Raw genomic sequence first — 20,820 nt, forward strand, 5'->3', positions numbered from 1 at the left:
TGTATTGTGTACTTGACAGTTGCTAACAAAGTAGATCTTAAAAGTTCTCACTACAAAACAAACAAACAAAAAGGTAACCATGTGAGGTGATGGATGTGTTAACTAACCTTGTTGTGGGAATCATTTTGCAATATATATGTATATCAATCATCACGTTGTACATATTAAATTTCCACAATGTTATATGTCTATTATATTTCAATGAAGTTGGGGATAAAAAGAAACTGGAGGTCTCTGGAAAATTAGAGGGTGGATTATCTAAATTTATTGTGGAAAGTAATATGTATTTTTCAATATTTAGTACATATTCACTCTTTGTTTGGCTATCGGCATTATTAAAGATTCTTTGTGTTGCATGCAAACCTATCCTGGCTTAGTATAAATAGGAAGACAACAAACAAAAGATTTATTGGATTGACACAGCAGACGCAGAGGAGGTTGACTCAGACGTCTGGTGGGGTGGAGCAGATACAGACTATGCAGATGGGAGCCGTGTGGCTGACAGGGTCTTGGTGCTCTGCCCGAGTGTCAGGCCTGAGCCTCGGAGGTGGGAGAGCCGAGTTCAGGACATTGGTCCACCAGAGACCTCCCAACCCCATGAAATATCAAATGGTGAAAACTCTCCCAGAGAGCTCCATCTCAACACTAAGAACCAACTCCACTCAAGGACCAGCAAGCTCCAGTGCTGGACACCCCATGCCAAACAGCTAGCAAGACAGGAACACAACCCCACCCATTATCAGAGAGCCTGTCTAAAATCATAATAAGGTCACAGACACCCCAAAACACACCACTGGACGTGGTCCTGCTCACCAAAGAGACAAGATCCAGCCTCATCCACCAGAACACAGGCACCAGTCCCTTCCACCAGGAAACCTACACAACCCACTGAACCAACCTTAACCACTGGGGGCAGACACCAAAAACAACAGGAACTGTGAACCTGCAGCCTGCGAAAAAGAGACCCCAAACACAGTAAGTTAAGCAAAATGAAAAGACAGAAAAACACACAGCAGATGAAGCAGCAAGGTAAAAACCCACCAGACCAAACAAATGAAGAGGAAATAGGCAGTCTACCTGAAAAAGAATTGAGTAATGAGAGTAAAGCTAATCCAAAACCTTGGAAATAGAATGGAGAAAATACAAAAAACAATCAACAAGTACCTAGAAGAACTAAAGAGCAAACAAACAATGATGAGCAACACAATAAATGAAATTAAAAATTCTCTAGAAGGAATCAATAGCAGAATAACTGAGGCAGAGAACGGAGAAGTGACCTAGAAGATAAAATAATGGAAATAACTACCACAGAGCACAATAAAGAAAAAAAAATGAAAAGAATTGAGGACAGTCTCAGAGACATCTGGGACAACAGTAAAAGCACCAACATTCGAATTATAGGGGTCTCAGAAGAAGAGAAAGAAAAAGGGACTGACAAAATATTTGAAGAGATTATAGCTGAAAAATTCCCTAATATGGGAAAAGAAATAGTCAATCAAGTCCAGGAAGCACAGAGAGTCCCATACAGGATAAATCCAAGGAGAAACATGCGAAGACACATATTAAGCAAAATACCAAAGATTACATACAAAGAAAAAATATTAAAAGCAGCAAGGGAAAAGCAACAAATAACACACAAGGGAATCCCCATAAGGTTAACAGCTGATCTTTCAGCAGAAACTCTGCAAGCCAGAAAGGAGTGGCAGGACATATTTAAAGTGATGAAAGGGAAAAACCTACAACCAAGATTACTCTACCGAACAAGGATGTCATTCAGATTTGACGGAAAAATTAAAACCTTTACAGACAAGCAAACGCTAAGAGGATCCAGCCCCACCAAACCAGCTTTACAACAAACGCTAAAGGAACTTCTCTAGGGAGGAAGCACAAGAGAAGGAAAAGACCTACAATAACAAACCCAAAACAATTAAGAAAATGGCAATAGGAACATACATATCGATAACTACCTTAAATGTAAATGGATTAAATGCTCCAACCAAAAGACATAGACTGCCTGAATGGATGCAAAAACAAGACCCATATATATGTTGTCTACAAGAGACCCACTTCAGACCTAGGGACACATACAGACTGAAAGTGAGGGGATGGAAAAAGATATTCCATGCAAATGGAAATCAAAAGAAAGCAGGAGTAACAATTCTCATATCAGACAAAATAGACTTTAAAATAAAGACTATTACAAGAGGCAAAGAGGGACACCACATAATGATCAAGGGATCAATCCAAGGAGAAGATATAACAGTTGTAAATATTTATGCACCCAACATAGGAGCACTTCAATGCCTAAGGTAAATGCTAACAGCCATAAAAGTGGAAATCGACAGTACCACAATAATAGTAGGGGACTTTAACACCCCACTTTAACCAATGGACAGATCATCCAAAATGAAAATAAATAAGGAAACACCAGCCTTAAATGATGCTTTAAACAAGATGGACTTAATTGCTATAAATAGGACATTCCATCCAAAAAGAACAGAATACACTTTCTTCTCAAGTGCTCATGGAACATTCTCTAGGATAGAACATATCTTGGGTCACAAATCTAGCTTTGCTTAATTTAAGAAAATTGAAATCATATCAAGTACATTTTCCAACCACAGCGCTATGAGACTACATATCAATTACAGTAAAAAAAAATCTGTAAAAAATACAAACACGTGGAGGCCAAACAATACACTATTAAATAACCAAGAGATCACTAAGGAAATCAAAGAGGTAATCAAAAAATACCTAGAAACAAATGACAATGAAAACACAGTGACCCAAAACCTATGGGATGCAGCCAAGCAGTTCTAAGGGGGAAGTTTATATCAATACAATCTTACCTCAAGAAACAAGAAACATCTCAAATAAACAAACTAACCTTACACCTAAATCAGTCAGAGAAAGAAGAACAAAAAACCCCCAAAGTTAGCAGAAGGAAAGAAATCATAAAGATCAGATCAGAAATAAATGAAAAAATAATGAAGGAAATGATAGCAAAGACCAATAAAACTAATAGCTGGTTCTTGAGAAGTTAAAAAAATTGATAAACCATTAACCAGACTCATCAAGAAAAATAGGGAGAAGATTCAAATCAATAGAATTAGAAATGAAAATGGAGAAGTAACAACTGACACTAGTGAAATACAAAGGATCATGAGAGATTACTACAAGCAACTCTATGCTAAAAAAATGGACAACCTGGAAGAAATGGAAAAATTCTTAGAAAAGCACAACCTTCCAAGACTGAACTAGGAAGAAATAGAAATATAAAGACAAATGACAAGCACTGAACTTGAAACTGTGATTAAAAATCTTCCAACAAACAAAAGCCCAGGACCAGATGGCTTCACAGGTGAATTCTATGAAACATTTAGAGAAGAGCTAACACCTATCCTTCTCAAACTCTTCCAAAGTATGGCAGAGGGAGGAACACTCCCAAACTCATTCTACAAGGCCACCATCCACTGATAACAAAATCAGACAATGATGTCACAAAAAAAGAAAACTACAGGCTAATATCACTGATGTACATAGATGCAAAAATCCTCAACAAAATACTAGCAAACAGAATCCAACAACACATTAGAAGGTTCATAGAACATGATCAAGTGGGGTTTATCCCAGGAATGCAAGGATTCTTCAATATATGCAAATCAATCAATGTGATACACCATATTTACAAATAGAATGATAAAAACCATATGATAATCTCAACAGATGCAGGAAAGACTTTTGACAAAATTCAACACCTGTTATGATAAAAACCCTCCAGAAAGTAGACATAGAACTTATCTCAACATAATAAAGGCCATATATGACAAACCCACAGCCAACATCGTTCTCAATGGTGAACAACTGAAACCATTTCCACTAAGATCAGGGACAAGACAAGGTTGCCCACTCTCACCACTCTTATTCAACACAGTTTTGGAATTTTTAGCCACAGCAATCAGAGAAGAAAAAGAAATAAAAGGAATCCAAATCTGAAAAGAAGAAGTAAAACTGTCTTTGCAGATGACATGATACTATACATAGAGAATCCTAAAATGCTACCAGAAAACTACTAGAGCTAATCAATGAATTTGGCAAAGTAGCAGGATTCAAAGTTAATGCACAGAAATCTCTTGCATTCCTATACATTAATGATGAAAAATCTGAAAGAGAAATTAAGGAAACACTCCCATTTACCATTGCCAGAAAAAGAATAAAATACCTGGGAATAAACCTACTTAAGGAGACAAAATAACTTTATGCAGAAAACCATAAGAGACTGATGAAAGAAATTAAAGATGATACAAACAGATGGAGAAATACACCATGTTCTTGGATTAGAAGAATTAACATTGTGAAAATGACTATAGTACCCAAAGCAATCTACAGATTCAATGTAATCCCTATGAAACTACCAATCGCATTTTTCACAGAACTAGAACAAAAAATTTCACAATTTGTATGGAAACACAAAAGACCCCAAATAGCCAAAGCAATCTGGAGAACGAAAAATGGAGCTGGAGGAATCAGGCTCCCTGACTTCAGACTATACTACAAAGCTACAGTAATCAAGACAGTATGGTACTGGCACAAAAACAGAAATATAGATCAATGGAACAGGATAGAAAGCCCAGAGATAAACCCATGCACATATGGTCACCTTAACTTTGATAAAGGAGGCAAGAATATACAATGGAGAAAAGACAACCTCTTTATAAATGGTGCTGGGAACACTGGACAGCTACAGGTAAAAGAGTGAAATTAGAACACTCCCTAACACCATACACAAAAATAAACTCAAAATGGATTAAAGACCTAAATGTAAAGCCAGACACTCTAAAACTCTTAGGGGAAAACATAGGCAGAACACTCTATGACATAAATCACAGCAAGATCCTTTTTGACCCACCTCCTGGAGAAATGGAAATAAAAACAAAAATAAACAAATGGGACCTAATGAAACTTCAAAGCTTTTGCACAAGAGAGGAAACCATAAACAAGACCAAAAGACAACCCTCAGAATGGGAGAATATATTTGCAAATGAAGCAACTGACAAAGGATTAATCTCCAAAATATACAAGCAGCTCATGCAGCTCAATATCAAAAAAACAAATAACCCAATCCAAATATGGGCAGAAGACCTAAATAGACATTTCTCCAAAGAAGATATACAGACTGCCAACAAACACATGAAAGGATGCTCAACATCACTAATCATTAGAGAAATGCAAATCAAAACTACAATGAGCTATCACCTCACACCAGTCAGAATGGCCATCATCAAAAAATCTGCAAACAATAAATGCTGGAGAGGGTGTGGAGAAAAGGGAACCCTCTTGCATTGTAGGTGGAATGTAAATTTATACAGCCACTATGGAGAACAGTATGGAGGTTCCTTAAAAAACTAAAAGTAGAACTACCATACGACTCAACAATTGCCTACTGGGCATATACCCCGAGAAAACCATAATTCAAAAAGAGTCATGTACCACAATGTTCATTGCAGCTCTATTTACAATAGCCAGGACATGGAAGCAACCTAAGTGTCCATCGACAGATGAATGGGTAAGGAAGATGTGGCACATATATACAATGGAATATTACTCAGCCATCAAAAGAAATGAAATTGAGTTATTTGTAGTGAAGTGGATGGACCTAGAGTCTGTCATACAGAGTGAAGAAAGTCAGAAAGAGAAAAAGAAATACCGTACACATATATATGGAATCCTAAAAAAAAAATAAAAGGTTCTGAATAACCTAGGGGCAGGTCAGGAATAAAGACTAAAGATGCAGATGTAGAGAATGGACTTGAGGACACAGGGAGGGGGAAGTGTAAGCTGGGATGAAGTGAGAGAGTGGCATGGACATATATACACTACCAAATGTAAAATAGTTAGCTAGTGGGAAGCAGCCGTGTAGCACAGGGAGATCAGCTCGGTGCTTTGAGACCACCTAGAGGGGTGGGATAGGGAGGGTGGGAGGGAGACGCAAGAGGGAGGAGATATGGGGATATATGTATATGTACATCTGATTCACTTTGTTATAAAGTAGAAACTAACACACCACTGTACAGCAATTATACTCTGATAAAGATGTTAAAAAAAAAAGGTTTATTAAAAATACACTGGAGTTGCTTTCAGAGTCAAAGTGCTTGGGAGAACAGGAATCCAGGACAGAAGCACATAGATTTTTTTTTAATATCTTTATTTTAGTGTAATTAGTTTACAATGTTGTGTTAGTTTCTGTTGTACAACAAAGTGTATTAGCTATAAGTATACATATATCCCCATATCCCCTCCCTCTTGAGCTTCCCTCCCATCTAGACTAGAGTGCTGCCATAACTGTCATTGTGCTTTATGATTTCAGTCTCGTCTTATGTCCATATTAAATAATTCTGGGAGAATTTTCTTGGCTCAGTTGGGTCAGGTTTGACAATGGTTCAATCCTTTATGAACAAGTGGGCAAGAACCACACCAATTGCCACTGAGAACCTACATCTGTGTAACAAGTGGTAGAAGAAATGAAAGAACTGCACTAGACTTGTCAAGGACTCTTCCATCCACCAGTTTCAAATGTCTTCAAGGGCACTCTGCTATTCTATGAGAGTAATAAAAACTGTGGAACAGCAATAACCTTGTTAATTTTTTTTTAAAGGTCAGTTTTTAGATTACTAGCCCAGGAGTGTAGGCTCAGATTTTTTTGAAAAACTTCTCCTAAAAGGGTTTATGAAACTTTTAACTCTGAAATTCACCTCATGCATTTTTAGGGGTTAAGGGTTTTTTCTTTGGAGTCAGGTTCAAATCTTTCTGTTGTTTACTGGTTCTGTGACTTTGGCCTGATGTTATCTGAAATTTAGTTTTCTTAATTTGAAATGTTCTTCAGTTATTCTGGATAATAATAATTTTTATATATTTCATATTTTTTGCATCAATTAAAAACTTTAAACATGCTTCAGGAAAAATTACTTCCACCAACAAAAATCTTAATGAAGTAGGATATGTGTCCCCAAAGAGGACACAATTATTTTGACTTCTAGAAGCAAAAATGCAAAGTCAGGATGTTCAAAAGAAGCTGTCTTTGGTTGAAGCCAGGACCTGAATCCTGAGAACTTGCTGGAAGCTGCATTGAGGCCTCTGTCCTGGAGGACTTGTGAAACAGAAAACTGGAAAAGCAGGATTCAGGTGCCCTTGGCTTATTCTGGAGCCATGCAGGTGTCCTTAGAAATATAAACCAGAGACAGGGAAACAATTACCAGCTAAAGAGGGCTTAAAGACTTAAGAAAAATACAAAGATATTTTAATCTTTTCTTTAACATTTTTACATCTCTGCCCTTTAGAACTTGAGATGATTTATAATGAAATCAACTATAATATATATTTGAAGAAACAAGCAACAACAACAAAAATGAAAAGGCAAGAATCAACAACAGGGATGAAGGGAGAATGCACATATGTTTACTGGAGTAAATTGAGTCATCAGTTTCTCTTTGAGTTTCTGGATAGACAGGAAAAGTAAATAAATGAAATAAACCAAGCTACATAAATCTTATAACCAGAAATGAGGAAGCAGTACTGAGGGAAGGAATTTTTTTTTTCTTGCTCTAAATTCTAAAAGAAATATTTCCCATCAGACTTCATGGGGTGGATATTGAATGATGTCATGCCCATCTGCAATTTTACTCATTAGTTACTTGAGGATTTCCTATTAAATTTATTTATTCCTAGCTCCCTCACTAGGAAGTTCTGACTCAGCAGGTCGAAACATGTCATCGAGTGTGTCCAAGTATATTATGTTCTTAATTTCAAAAATGTACATAGATATTAAGAATTCACAAAGTGCTGTCCCATCTTTTACTTGTTTCATAATCTTGGTGAGGTTCATTGGATTCTTATTTTAACACAAGAAAGGTAATTTACACTTTAAGATGTCAAATGACTTAAGACACTGGGAGACTTGAATCCCCATGATTTCAAGTGATGCAGGACATTAGGAGTTAAGATTGTAAAATTATTAACATAACGAAATCATGTCAATGTGATTGAGCTGAGGTTGGGAGAATCTCAGATTAATTAGGTGTCCAATTATTGGATGATTAGTTTTTGAGAACTTGCCCTTTTCTGCTCATCATCTGAGATTGCATGCGGAAATTCACCTTCTTTGTGAAGCCCTCTTAATGCCCACCCTTTCCTCCAAGGCATGTCCACGGCACTTGTACATAGAACTTCATTGTTTTCCTGCACAATCCTGGGGTGCACTGTGCTAGGTGATAGTCCAAACCATAAACTTGTTAATGATGAGACAGTGTTACTCATCTTGGTAGCATTGGCAGAATCTGACACATAGTAGGCGTGGGTTAAATAAGCATTAAAGGACTATGTAAGATAGAGGCATATGTCGTAGGAGAAAAACGGGATATCTATATATCTACCTATCTTACTTTAGGAAATACCTAAAACTTTGGCCAGATTTTCTATACTGGAGAAATAGGCATTGCTGTGAATCACTCATTCTAAAGTCATGATTTGCTTTTGATTTGATGAGACACTTATCATACAAGTGCAACTTTTAAAACTATTTATTAAATGAACAGTCACTGGAGTTTGGAGAGACAGCCTTGATCAAACCATCCAAAATTTAATCTCTGCCTTAGAAGCGTCTTTCTCTCTAGTCCATTTGGTTTATATCCCTAGACAGAGCCATTCCTCTCTGCCCATTAGGGCATCTACAGTTGGTTTGTGAATCCACTCAAAGATTTTTTATATGCAGTTAAAAAATTTCCGACATTAAGGTCTGGAACAATTAAGTTCCAAATGTTTTAAGTATTAATAAGGAGTAAAGTGAGACTCATGGAGACCAACTGACCTCCCCATGGTCACACAACCAATAAGAGGCCAAGATAGAAGCTGAACTTACATCTTCTCTATGGCTTTTGCTCTTTCTAAAATTTCATGTTGACTTGCTTATTGGACTGTCTCATACATTGAGCCTCTAGGATGGCACTCCAAAGATTCAGGGTGTGAGCACCAATGAGCCTGAATGAAGGCAAAGGGTTAGGATACCTGCAACAAGAGGTAGGCTGTTCCCTGAGAAGATGGGAATGGGAAGATGCAAACATAAGTGAGTGTTTTTAGAAGCTTAGCTCTCTTTGGGGTGAGATTCAGGTGTGTCTGCATTGAGCACATCTTGATTCCAATGCGCAAGTCTGATTTCCCTCCTTAGAAGCTTAAGGAAAAGGGTGGGCTAAGTTCCAGGGTAATATGATAATAGCTTTCTAAGCTCACGCCAATCACTCCCTTGTTATGAAATGAAGCCAGTAGGGAAAAAGTTGGGAAAGGCCATAATTCCTGGAGATGCATATAAGGTAATTCAACTAACCAAAGGGGTAGGGTTTTACTTCTATGGGCACCTTGAGGTATGTCTAAGATCACACAGCTTAATCACTATTCTCTACTGCCTCTTCCTACACTATTCGCTGTTCAGTAGCTCTATTGCTGAGTGATAGAGCACAGACTGGAATCAGGCTGTTTGAATTCAGATCCACCCCTCCTCCCGTATTAACTTGGCCACATTAATTAAGCTCCCTGAGACTTGGTTTCATTATTTATAAAATTTAAGAATAGCAATACATATTTTTCATAGGGAATGTTAGATAGAATTAAATTAGGTACTACATATACAGCATTAATTTACTGCCTAAAACAGAAGTACTAAGTTCATGCTAGTTACTTATAGAATTACTTTCTCAAGTCTGACATTTCTGTATTTATATTTCAATATCCATTCTCAGGAGAGAACTGGATAAGGAAACAGCAGGTATCTCTGAGGACTCAAACCAGACTGTTTGCACATAAATCTAACTGCAGGATTAGAGAGCTTACTAGTCCTTTCTCCTGGAGTTAGGTTCAGTAAATCTCACTCTTCTCATGAGTAACTAATGGCCTGTTTACCTGGGTCTTTAGATTTTAGTGCATATAACCCCTCCTTTCATAGGCGGAACCTGCACGAGTCAAGTTCCAAGCAGAGTTGTGACAGGACCAGATCTCCTCACTTCCAGTGCTTACTTGTTTCACCCCACAACTGTGCTTCTTCTCTTAAGAGAATCTTATTAAGTCAGTGACTTTGAGATGATAAAAATACATCTACTTAAAATCAATTTTAAAAAAACGACTACAAGAATAAAGCAAAAACACACACACAAAATACCCCTTTTCTGCTTATGGGTAAATGTGGGTTCCCAAATTTATTAAGTAAATCAGACAGACCCTTTTTCCTTTGTTCAATATACTATTTTTTTGGTTGTAAGTTTTTAGGTTAAAATCACCTGGTTGAAGTCACTCTGATGAATCTTCTTCTTTTTTCTCATCACATTTCATATATCCTCTTAAAAAAAAAAGAGGAAAAAATGAATTATGATTTAGACTGATCAGGAATGTTAGAATCATCACTAAGGTATCTTATAATATTTGAGCAATACTTCAAGTTTTCCTATGTCATAAAGTAGTAAGGTCTAAGATTTCCATAATAGTTCAAATTTGACAAGCCATTATACATAATTATCTCTTTAAATCTGCCAACAAATCTATTAGTTTGATGTCTATTCCTATATAAACTCTATAAAGACAGATATTTTGATATATTTGTTTCATAATATATCCCCAGCACCTAGAACAGTGCCTACCATATAGTATGAATTAATAAATATTTGTTGAATGGATACATGAATGAATTTTAATCATTTTACATATGAAAAAAACCTCTGAAGCTCAAAGAGATTAAAAACCTGTCCAAGTCACATGGCTGGTAAATTGCAAAGCAAAGTCTAAAACTTAGGTCTCCAGAAGCATGAATTAATACCAGAGGCCATTCCACTGTTTAAGGATTGGGTGTGCGGTAGCTGCTGAGAAGGTAAGAGATGAGTAAATTATGGTCCAGCATTTATTATGTGCTTGACACAGTATTTAGGCATTGGGTACATAGGACTAAATAAAGCAAATTTTCTATCTTTATGAAGTTCCATATTTTTGTAATTTTCTCTTTCTAATGAAATCTCATTGAGTCTTTTATGACCCAAATTTCTTCTTACCTTTGCCAGAAACTCTCCCCTAAGCATCCTGGCCCCAGTGACAGCTCCTTTCCTTAGACATTAACTGTGATGTTTGGCTGACATTTACCTTATTCAGCATTTTAGTTATCATTGTATTTGCTCATGCCATCTTATACAATAAGGACGGCAAATTCTTTGAGGAGAAGGGGCTTAAAGTCTAGACGTTTTTCCTTCACAATTCCTGCCCCTACTTTCCTAAGCATGTATTAAGTTCTTAGGAATACTTCTTGCTGGTCTCTTCCCATTTCCCATTCCCTGTTATATTTATGGTCTTTTCTTGGACAGAGTGAGGACAGTTAGATTTGTTCCCTTGAGCAAGGACTGCTGTATCTTTCAACAAAGATCCCTCAAAATGTCTCAGTCAAATAGGGGTATGTGAGCTTTAGATCTGATCTCTAAGATTCCTTTCCTTATTTAGTTAATTCAACAATTATTTACTAAGTGCCCGATATGACTTACAGGGTACTGTGCTATAGCAATGAGCTAGAGAGATCTGATCTCTACTTTCATATAGTTACATGATTAAAAATAATCATGTGACATGGTGATATGTTATAATGACATAATGACAAGATATAGTGATAGAGAATAACCAGGGAATAAAAGAAGTTGTATTAATAAGAGTGGTTATAGCATCGTTTTCGGAGGAGGTGACTTTTAGATGCAAGGCAAGACAAAGCACTAACTAGGAGGGGAAAAAGAGCATTTTAGGCAGAAATTAAAGGACGAGCAGAGAGCCTGAGACAGTTGTAAGTTCCAAGAACAGAAAGAATATCATATACCCAGAATAAAATGAGGGAAAAAGAAAATGGTAGAAGATGTGCCGTTTCTGAACCCAGAGCTAACAATTCTTTAGCATTTCAGATGGTCAACGTTCAGAGTTAACAGAGAAGACAAGGGCTATTTTATGTCTAGGGGATTCCCCAGGGAAGGAATAAAAAGAATTATGATTCTAATTCTTGGCCTTGCTATTGTTGTGATTTATAACCATATGAATTCAACTGGAGTCTAAACTCTACTTTGTACATAATAGATGTTATTCAGTTTTTCCCTTGTTTACACTAACAGTCATGGGAACTCAACCGTTGCAAAAGCAACCACAATATGAAAAATAAAAACACAAAATAAACATCTGTGTTTTAACAGTTTGTTCATGATGATTGTATGCAGAATTATGCCCATTCACATGATAGTAATATATGGATTTAAGCAGATCAAGGGATACAAAATGGCCCCTGATCACTTCTATATAGAAGTGGCTCTTAATCTGTTACTGGTAATAGACCTTTTTGAGAATCTTATAAAGTCAGAAGCACTTTCCCTAGAAAAATACAAAGATTCACATCTACACAAAAGATGAATACAAATTTAAAGGCTGTGTGGACCTTTAAGGCTCAGCCACGTAGCCCAGAGCATCCAATCAAGGGCTCTCAAATTTGTTGTATATAAGAATCACCTGAAAGCTTGTTAAAACGCTTGTTACAAAGCTTGTTATAAAGGCTTGTTATACAGCCTTGCTCCAGGAAAGTGCAAGATGGGATGAAGGGACCTGCCTTTTGGATAAGTTCTCCAGGCGATTCTGAAGCAGGTAATAGACTGCACTTTGTCAAACTCTGCTTAGGGGCCTGTGAAGGAGAGAATTAGAGAGCAGAGCCTCAGAGAGGTGGAGATTGAAAGCACCTAGAAATTCAAAAGAACGAAATAGACCCTGGAGAGCTGAACTTGGGAAGATTAATGTCGGAAGAATGAAGAAAGGGTAAAGTAGATGTAAAAATCAGAGCTATGTAAACTTGGGTAGGATGTATTACGAGTTGGGCACAGGAGCTTGGAAGCAGGTTGAAAATAATAGGAAGAGTCAGGGTTGTGGAATTTGCCATCAAGGCAATCTCTCGTGATCAAAACAAACCCTCATAAGAGAGGTTCTTCAGATTGCCTCTGAGGAGAGATTAGCTACTGTGTCTGCTAACCCTCTTGAATTACTCAAACCAGAAAATAAAGACGGGACTCACCATACCTCTCACTGATGAGCACACCTCTACCCACCACCTTCATCAGCAAATTACTGTGTCTGCACTGGGTGGGTCCTTTATTCCTTTAACTTTACAGATTAGCAAACTGAGGCACTCAGGGAGGGAAAACCTAACTCCAGATCACCCAGTAAATAACACCTGTGTCAAGACCAGAACACGGCTTTCCGTCCCTCGGTCCGGTGGCCTTCTTCCTCCCTACTCGGTCCTGAAATTAAAAATATTTGATGGAACCCCTTGTTCCATAAATTCCTTGGGAACGTGTTCACCCCAAAAGAGTTCAGGGAAATTCATGCAGATGCAAATATATCTTAAGGTAGGCAACAAGTTTCAATTAAAACAATACATTGGCATGCATGCAATTTTGTTTCTCATTCATTTTAATGCAATGCGGTCATTACTAATGGCGAACTGGACAAAAGCAAGGTTTGTCTCAGTGCTTACTTGCTCTTCATCATGGAGCAGATGATGAACTCCACCGTATTCTCAATGATCTCCGAGCCCAAGAGGCTTAGGAAGTTTGGAAAGGCTGGTTCTAGGGTTTTGCCCGAGTCATCTGGCTTGTCATCTGACTTGCTCTCTGGTTTGTTATCTGAAAAACAGAATGGAATCTCAGGGTGATTCTCAGCAAGAAGAAAGGGAAGTTTCTTTCATTGTAGGGAACCCTAGAGCTCTTTATACCCCCTCTCACTAATTATATAGCCTCATATAGTTACATTTATTGCATATCTAGTGCCTGCCTGGTTATTGTCTTCACGTGCGTTATGTCACTTATTCCTGAAACCAAACAGAGCAACAGATATTGATGCTTAGGCAGACATTGGTTCTCTTTCCAGATGAGAAAACTGAAGCTCACGGAGGTTAAGTAACTTGTTCAGAGTTAAAGCAGCTAGTAAATGCCAGGGCTGGGACTGAAATGCAGATTGCTTGGTTTTAATGTATTTTTCTCATGTAATCCCTGGACCTATGGAAATGATAATAAGGAGGATGATATAATAATAGGTAGTGTTTTCTGAGCACATACCTATGACAGGCAATCTCCATGCATTATCTCATTTTATTCTCACAGCAACACTATGAGGGAGGCAAAGTTATTATCCGAAGTTAAAGGTAAAGAAATGGAAGTTGAGAGAGGTTTAGAAGCGGGTCAAAGTCACAGAGACGGTAAATGGCAGAATCAGAATTCAATCCCATGTTTGCCTGGTATTAAAATCCAGGTTCTTAAGCACTCTGTGATGAACTGCATAGTCTTTGACAGAAAAGGTATGATCTAACTACAAGTGTATTATAAGGTTGAAAGTAGTATAATAATGATGACGAGGAGAAATTCTATCACTTGTACAGCATGTGATAGTTCTGTAAATAATGATTTTACATCTACTGTGTAAGTTTAAGCTTGACCAATCTTGTGGAGTATGCAGAGCTCACTGGACTCAGAAACTGAGAACATTAAGTGACCTGCAGAAGATCTTACAAATAGCAAGAGAAGATGGTACTGTAACTGCAGGTCTCTTACTTTTGATATTTAGTCAAATGCCTTTTGGAATGAGGCCAAAGGTCCAGAGTGAAGTTGGTGACATGGCTGGGGGTTTGGCTTTGCTTAGTGGTCTAAGTGGTTTGGGAGATTAAAAGCAATGCAAGAGCGGCAATTAAAGATACGAACAGCCTCCCCTTTCCACCCTGGTGCCAGGATGAAGTAGGACCTTAATCTTTTAGTTTTACTGTAGCCTCACAAGTAGTGTTGGCAGATTTGGTAAATAAAATTACAGGATGCCCAGTTAAAGTTGAATTTCAGATAAATAACAATACTTTTTTAGTGTAAGAATGACCCATGAAATATTTAGTGCATAATTAAATGAAAAAATTGTTTATCTGAAATTCAACTTTAACTGGGTGCCCTGTATTTTATCTGTCAATCCCACCACAAATGTTTTTTTAATTTAATTTAATTAATTTATTTATTCATTTATTTTTGGCTGTGTTGGGTCTTCGTTTCTGTGCGTGGGCTTTCTCTAGTTGCGGCGAGCGGGGGCCACTCTTCATCGCGGTGCGCGGGCCTCTCACTGTCGCGGCCTCTCTTGTTGCGGAGCACAGACTTCAGAAGCGCAGGCTCAGTAGTTGTGGCTCACGGGCCTAGTTGCTCTGCGGCATGTGGGATCTTCCCAGACCAGGGCTCGAACCCATGTCCCTTGCATTGGCAGGCAGATTCTCAACCACTGCACCACCAGGGAAGCCCCCCACCACAAATTTTGACTCAAGAAGTCCCAACTTCTGTACAATTTACCCCATTACTCTGAATGAAGGAGATGTAACTAGCTTTTGGTGTGGAGGCTGTCAAATTAGTGAGAAGAGTCGCATTTATATTATATCCTAAAATAGAAAGTCTTAGTAAAAAATATGGCTTTCAATTCTGCAAACATTTATTGTTTACTATGCCACTGCAAAAGATTCAATAGGAGCACTACCAGTCTGGGACCTATAACCAAGATCAGTATACTAACCACCAAGTATTTATTTATTCAGCTGTTGGTTTTTTCATCAACAAGTGTTTTTGAGCCTACTATTATGTACATATCATACGCTGCTAAGAGTTAAGGCAAAAATGGACATATATGGACATGACCGTTACATAAAGCACAGGGCAACCACGGTGACCAGAATTGCTTTGTTTTCATTACATGAAGTGGAAGGAAAGAGAAGGTATATTTGTGATGCTCAGGTACTAGGATGTGCTTTTATCACATGCCTAATCCTTATTCAGTTCAGTGATAGGATTACAGGAGAGAAAACAGATGCTCAGAGAAATTCCTAAAGTCACACATATAGAAAGTGGCTGAGCCAGGGTTTGAACTTTTATTTTTTTTTAATTTCACAGAGCATGTTCCCTATATGATATAATACTGCCTTCAAGCAACTGTCCCCTGGAGACATTTACCAGCTGCGAACCAGAAATTCCTTGCATGAAAAGTGAGTTCTTTTTTTTTCTGTGTTCCTATCTGCCTACTTGCATAACAATTTAATTTTATTATTTTTACTTTAACGTTTTATTTTAATATGATGCTAAATGCTAACTTTTCAAAATGCAAGGAGCCCTGGATTGCAGTGTGTGTGAAGATCAAATCCTTGGCTCCAGCCTTTGGATCGCATATGTAAGGAGAGGTATGAGAGTATGGTGGGTGATGTTTTGGAGTCCTATATACCTGAGTTTGATTCTGTCCTCAGCAAAAAGTTCACCATGTAACCGTGTAAACAATATTTAATTACTCTCTCAGTTTCTTATTGTCAAGATGGAAAGATACTTTATTTATCTGTGATGTATATCATAGATATGTATGTATATATATGCATATCTATATTATATAAATCACTTATTGCAGTACCAGGTCTAAGGTGAGCCCACAATAAATGCTCACTGTATGATTATTACTATTGTTAATAACAGTAGCAACAGAATGATTCATAGTAGCTTTCTCCGCTAGTGCTTAAAGATACGAAAATTTTAAAATGCTGCTAAAATATTAAGAACTTTGAAAATGCTGAAAAATAATAAAAATGAAGACATTTGACATACCAGAAACAAATTATCAAAGCCAACAGTTGAATATTTTCTCCTTTCAGTTGTAATATGGGGTAGCCTTTATTTACATTAACTACCTGATTTTCTTAGTCAATATAATCATAAAGTTCTGAAAAAATACAGTAATGCTGATATTTATACAGATTTTATAGTTTACAAAGTGACTACAAAAGCATGCTCATTTCACCTGGTGCAGTTGGTAATTATCCCATTTTACAGATGAGGAAACTGAGGTTGAAAGCAGTGAACTGATTTTAACCAGTTTCAGAGTTCATGAGAGACAGATTTGGGACTGGTCTCTAAGATATAAATCTCACTTTTTACTTTACCACGGTGATTACTATAGGGGCAGATGGACACAGTAGTCTCTGAGCCCATCCCTGCTGTAGCTTTGTTGGAGTGTCTGCCTGTGGGTTGTGCCAGTGGACAGTGGGTGATGGAGGGTGGGAGTTCTGCCAAGTTACATGTAGAAGAGCTCAGAAAGCTCTGTTACTATTTGTACTGTCTGTGTTTTCTGACCTATCATTCTGATCAGAGATAAGTTAAGAGCTCACTGCCTTCTGTAGACCAAAAATTAATTAGTGAGAATTCTGCATGCTGCCTTTTGGTCCTCTATGTGCTTGGAACAGACTTGAAAGAAGTAGATGCTTTATAATAGAAAGAATCGAAAGACTTGGGTTTCAATCCCAAGTGTGCCACTTCTACCTGTGTCTATGCTCAAGTAACTTTCCCTCTGCAAGCTCAGTTTATTTACCTGCAAAAAGGGAAATGATAAAACTGTGCACGTTTACTTAAAAAGATTATGAGAATCAAATGAGATGATACATGATAAAAATAACAATTAATATTTATTGGGTGCTCATGATGGACCAGACACTTTTCCAATATGTTTTGTCTCTTTTATTTAATTTTCATGACAGCTAAATGAGAAAGTTAACTACTGATATTCCCTTTTAAGTGTGAAGCCCTTAGAGGTTAACGAGCATGCCTGAAGTTACATTTCTGACTAGTGGTAGAGCGAGGCCTAGGAGTCTTATTCCAGACTCTTCACCTTTGAATATTATTAGTTATAATCATTAAAAAATAAACACCCCCAGCTCTCAAGGAAATTATAATAGTGTCACTATATCACATGAAGATATAAGAAAAAAAGTCATTCTAAACGTCGTACATTCACTGATAGAGACTGTAACCTAAGCACATTTGAATAAAAGTCCTACTTTCTTTTTATTAGAAGATCTGTCTCTTGTCTCCCAGTCCAGTGCTCTTTCTGCAGTGCCCAAAGTTCCCTTCTCTCCCCTTTATGTTCTGGATCTGCGCCACTGACTTCCTCCAGTCATGGCTAACTACTGCACAATGCGTGAGCTGTGATTGCAGGTACTTACCGGCTTGGCAAGTCAGGATTAAGACAAGCAGTCCCCAAACAACTGTCAGCTGTAGCACTGAGACAGCCATGTTTGTAGCAGTGGGTATCGATGCAGTTAAATTGTTCAGATGCACCTGAAGCCTTGCTCCATTTATAGGGCATTTATAGGTGACATCATCTGCTATGGAATTCAGGTTGTTGCGTAAGATAGACACAGCTTGCTTTTGGATCTCTACTGATGAGCCCTGCCCTAGCTTTCAAACTAAGGGTTTTACAGATAGGGAAAGAAAAACCCTCTTGGTTTTTCTAATGTGTGTTTATAAATGGCACCGGAATCATTCTTTTGGAGTTAGTTGCACTGCCAGCATTGACAATTAGATGGGGATCAGGCAGAACTGCTTTTCAGTGCCAAGGAGCAAGCAACAACAGTTGGTGAGGCGTGCCTCCTTGCCTCCCTGTGCGCTCTGCTTCCTTCCCATGCTCTGAGCTAGTGTCTTGTCTCCACCTGGGCATGCCCATTCACACTCCCATGCCGTTGCTCAGGCCCTTTATTTTTCCTGGGATAGCTTCCCTATTATCTCTCCTTGACACATTCCTACTTATTACTCAGGCTCAGGTTCAAATGCCCCCTTCTCTGCAAAATCTCCATCATGGCCCTTCCACCCTTCTCCAGATGGTCGCTCCATCACCTGCCATCACCTGCCATATTGCCCTTGACCAGTTGTCTGGGAACTAAGTACTTTAATAGCTCTCTTCTCCTTTAGCCTATAGATATGTTAAGGGCAGCTCCGGTTTCTAGGATAGTGCCTTACATATAAAAGATACCCATCAATATGTACTGAATAAATGAGTTAATAAATAATTTTCAGAAGAGAAGCATGGACTCATGTAATAGTTCTATCAGTTATTATCTTTGTAACTCTGGCAAATGGCTGAGACCACTCTAAGTCTCAGATTCCTCATCTGTAAAACTGAAACATAATTTCCCACCTAGTCATCTGCACTATCTTAAGGACCTAGGAGGTAGCAGATAAAATGCCTGATAAAATGTAGAGAACCTTTAATGTGTACCATATCAAAAGCAGTCAAGAACTTGTGACTTACCCTCCATTGACATATGCAAATGAATTTGACTTTAGGTAGAGGAGAAACTGGGATTATGAAAGACAGTTTTACCCAAGCTAGGAAAAGGAAATGAGTACCTTATTTCAGAATGCCATTCTAGTTTGGCAAGAGGATATGAAAATAAAAGGAATATGGCATGCTGTAATTCCAATGAACATTTCCATGTGTAACTGAAAGTCATCAGAGTTCTTTCTTCAGGTAGGAAATGCTTGTAGTCTGATTTGGAAATCTCATAGCCAGCTCTTGACGTGTGTGTTAGTGGTTGAAATTTGGAATCAGACAACTGAGTTTAAGTTTCAGATTGCCACTTACAAGTTGTGTATCTGTGTGATCTTAGAAATAGTTCCTAATTTCTTTATGCCTTGGATCCAATGTCTACAAAATAGGAATAATGCTATCTCTCAGGGTTGTTATGAGGACTGATGAAAAACACATGCAAACAACACAGTATCTTGTATATACTAAGCAAAAATTAAATGGTAAACTTGCTTTTCTATTCTATTCTATCCTATCCTATCCTACCCTATCCTATTCTATCCTGTTCTACCTTGGATTGTCCCAGAGGAGGGAGTGAGAGTCATGCAAGCAGCATTAGGGATGATGATAATACTAATAATAATAGTAGTAGTAATAGTAATAGTAGTAGTCTAATGTTGTTAACTCTGACCAGGAATCAAACTAGATGAAATATGTCAACAAAGCTATTGAGAGGCTGCCATTATTATCCTAATTTTATATAAGGAAATTCAAGCTTGGAGAAGTTAAATAATTTGCCTAGTGTTACAAATCATGTATGAGCCAGAACAAGGAATTGAACTCAAGGACATGTGACTTCAGAGTTTGTGCTGTTTTTTTTAAATTAATTTTTATTGGAGTATAGTTGATTTACAATGTTGTATTAGTTTCTGCTGTACAGGAAAGTGAATCAGTTATACATAATATATATATCGACTCTTTTTTAGATTCTTTTCCCATATAGGTCATTAAAGAGTATTGAGTAAGGTTCCCTGTCAAAGTCTGTACTCTTAACTATTAACTTATTTGCACCGGCATGTGCTCAGTGCTGTAACTGGCGGAAAGTCGGGGTCACGCAATGAACCCTGCAGTCACCGCCCTGTTTGTGCACAGGTCCATCTGTATCTGGTCTGTTTTCCCCATTCGTCTCTAGATTTCCCATTGACCTGCATCATTCACCTGTGTTTGAGCTCAGTTTGATCTATCAAAGGTGCAGGGTACAGAGCGCGTTCTCGATCCTTGGCAGAAAGTGAACTGGAGCTAAGGCTACAGAATTAAATACAGGATGCATCATGAAATTTGAATTTCAGATAATCAGTGAGTAATTTTTTAAGTATAAGTATGTCCCAAACATTTCACAGGACATACTTTACTAAAAGAAATTCTGGGGCTCCCCTGGTGGCTCAGTGGTTGAGAGTCTGCCTGCCGATGCAGGGGACACGGGTTTGTGCCCCGGTCTGGGAAGATCCCACATGCCGTGGAGTGGCTGGGCCTGTGAGCCGTGGCCGCTGAGCCTGCGCGTCTGGAGCCTGTGCTCCGCAATGGGAGAGGCCACAACAGTGAGAGGCCCGCGTACCACACACACACACACACAAAAAAAAAGAA

The 20,820-nt window shown here is 38.0% G+C and overlaps 2 protein-coding genes across 4 annotated transcripts in view; one reads left to right on the top strand and one right to left on the bottom strand.

Moving 5' to 3' along the window:
* The window catches only part of SPINK5 (serine peptidase inhibitor Kazal type 5), a 323,807-nt gene that overhangs the window by 91,155 nt on the left and 211,832 nt on the right, over positions 1–20,820 (top strand). For all 3 annotated transcript variants that reach the window (XM_079915720.1, XM_079915718.1, XM_079915721.1), the window contains exon 3: positions 16,008–16,099. The gene's annotated coding sequence lies outside the window, so the exon portion shown is untranslated. The remainder of the gene's footprint in view (positions 1–16,007; positions 16,100–20,820) is intronic.
* LOC307183351 (uncharacterized protein C5orf46 homolog) lies at positions 10,333–18,164 on the bottom strand (the record flags this gene model as incomplete). Its single annotated transcript, XM_079915723.1, has 3 exons — positions 10,333–10,381; positions 13,577–13,724; positions 18,095–18,164. 3 exons carry the CDS (start codon positions 18,162–18,164, stop codon positions 10,333–10,335), a joined length of 267 nt encoding a protein of 88 aa, XP_079771849.1.

The sequence above is a fragment of the Stenella coeruleoalba genome, assembly GCF_951394435.1.
Source record: "Stenella coeruleoalba genome assembly, chromosome: 3".
Lineage (NCBI taxonomy): Eukaryota > Metazoa > Chordata > Mammalia > Artiodactyla > Delphinidae > Stenella > Stenella coeruleoalba.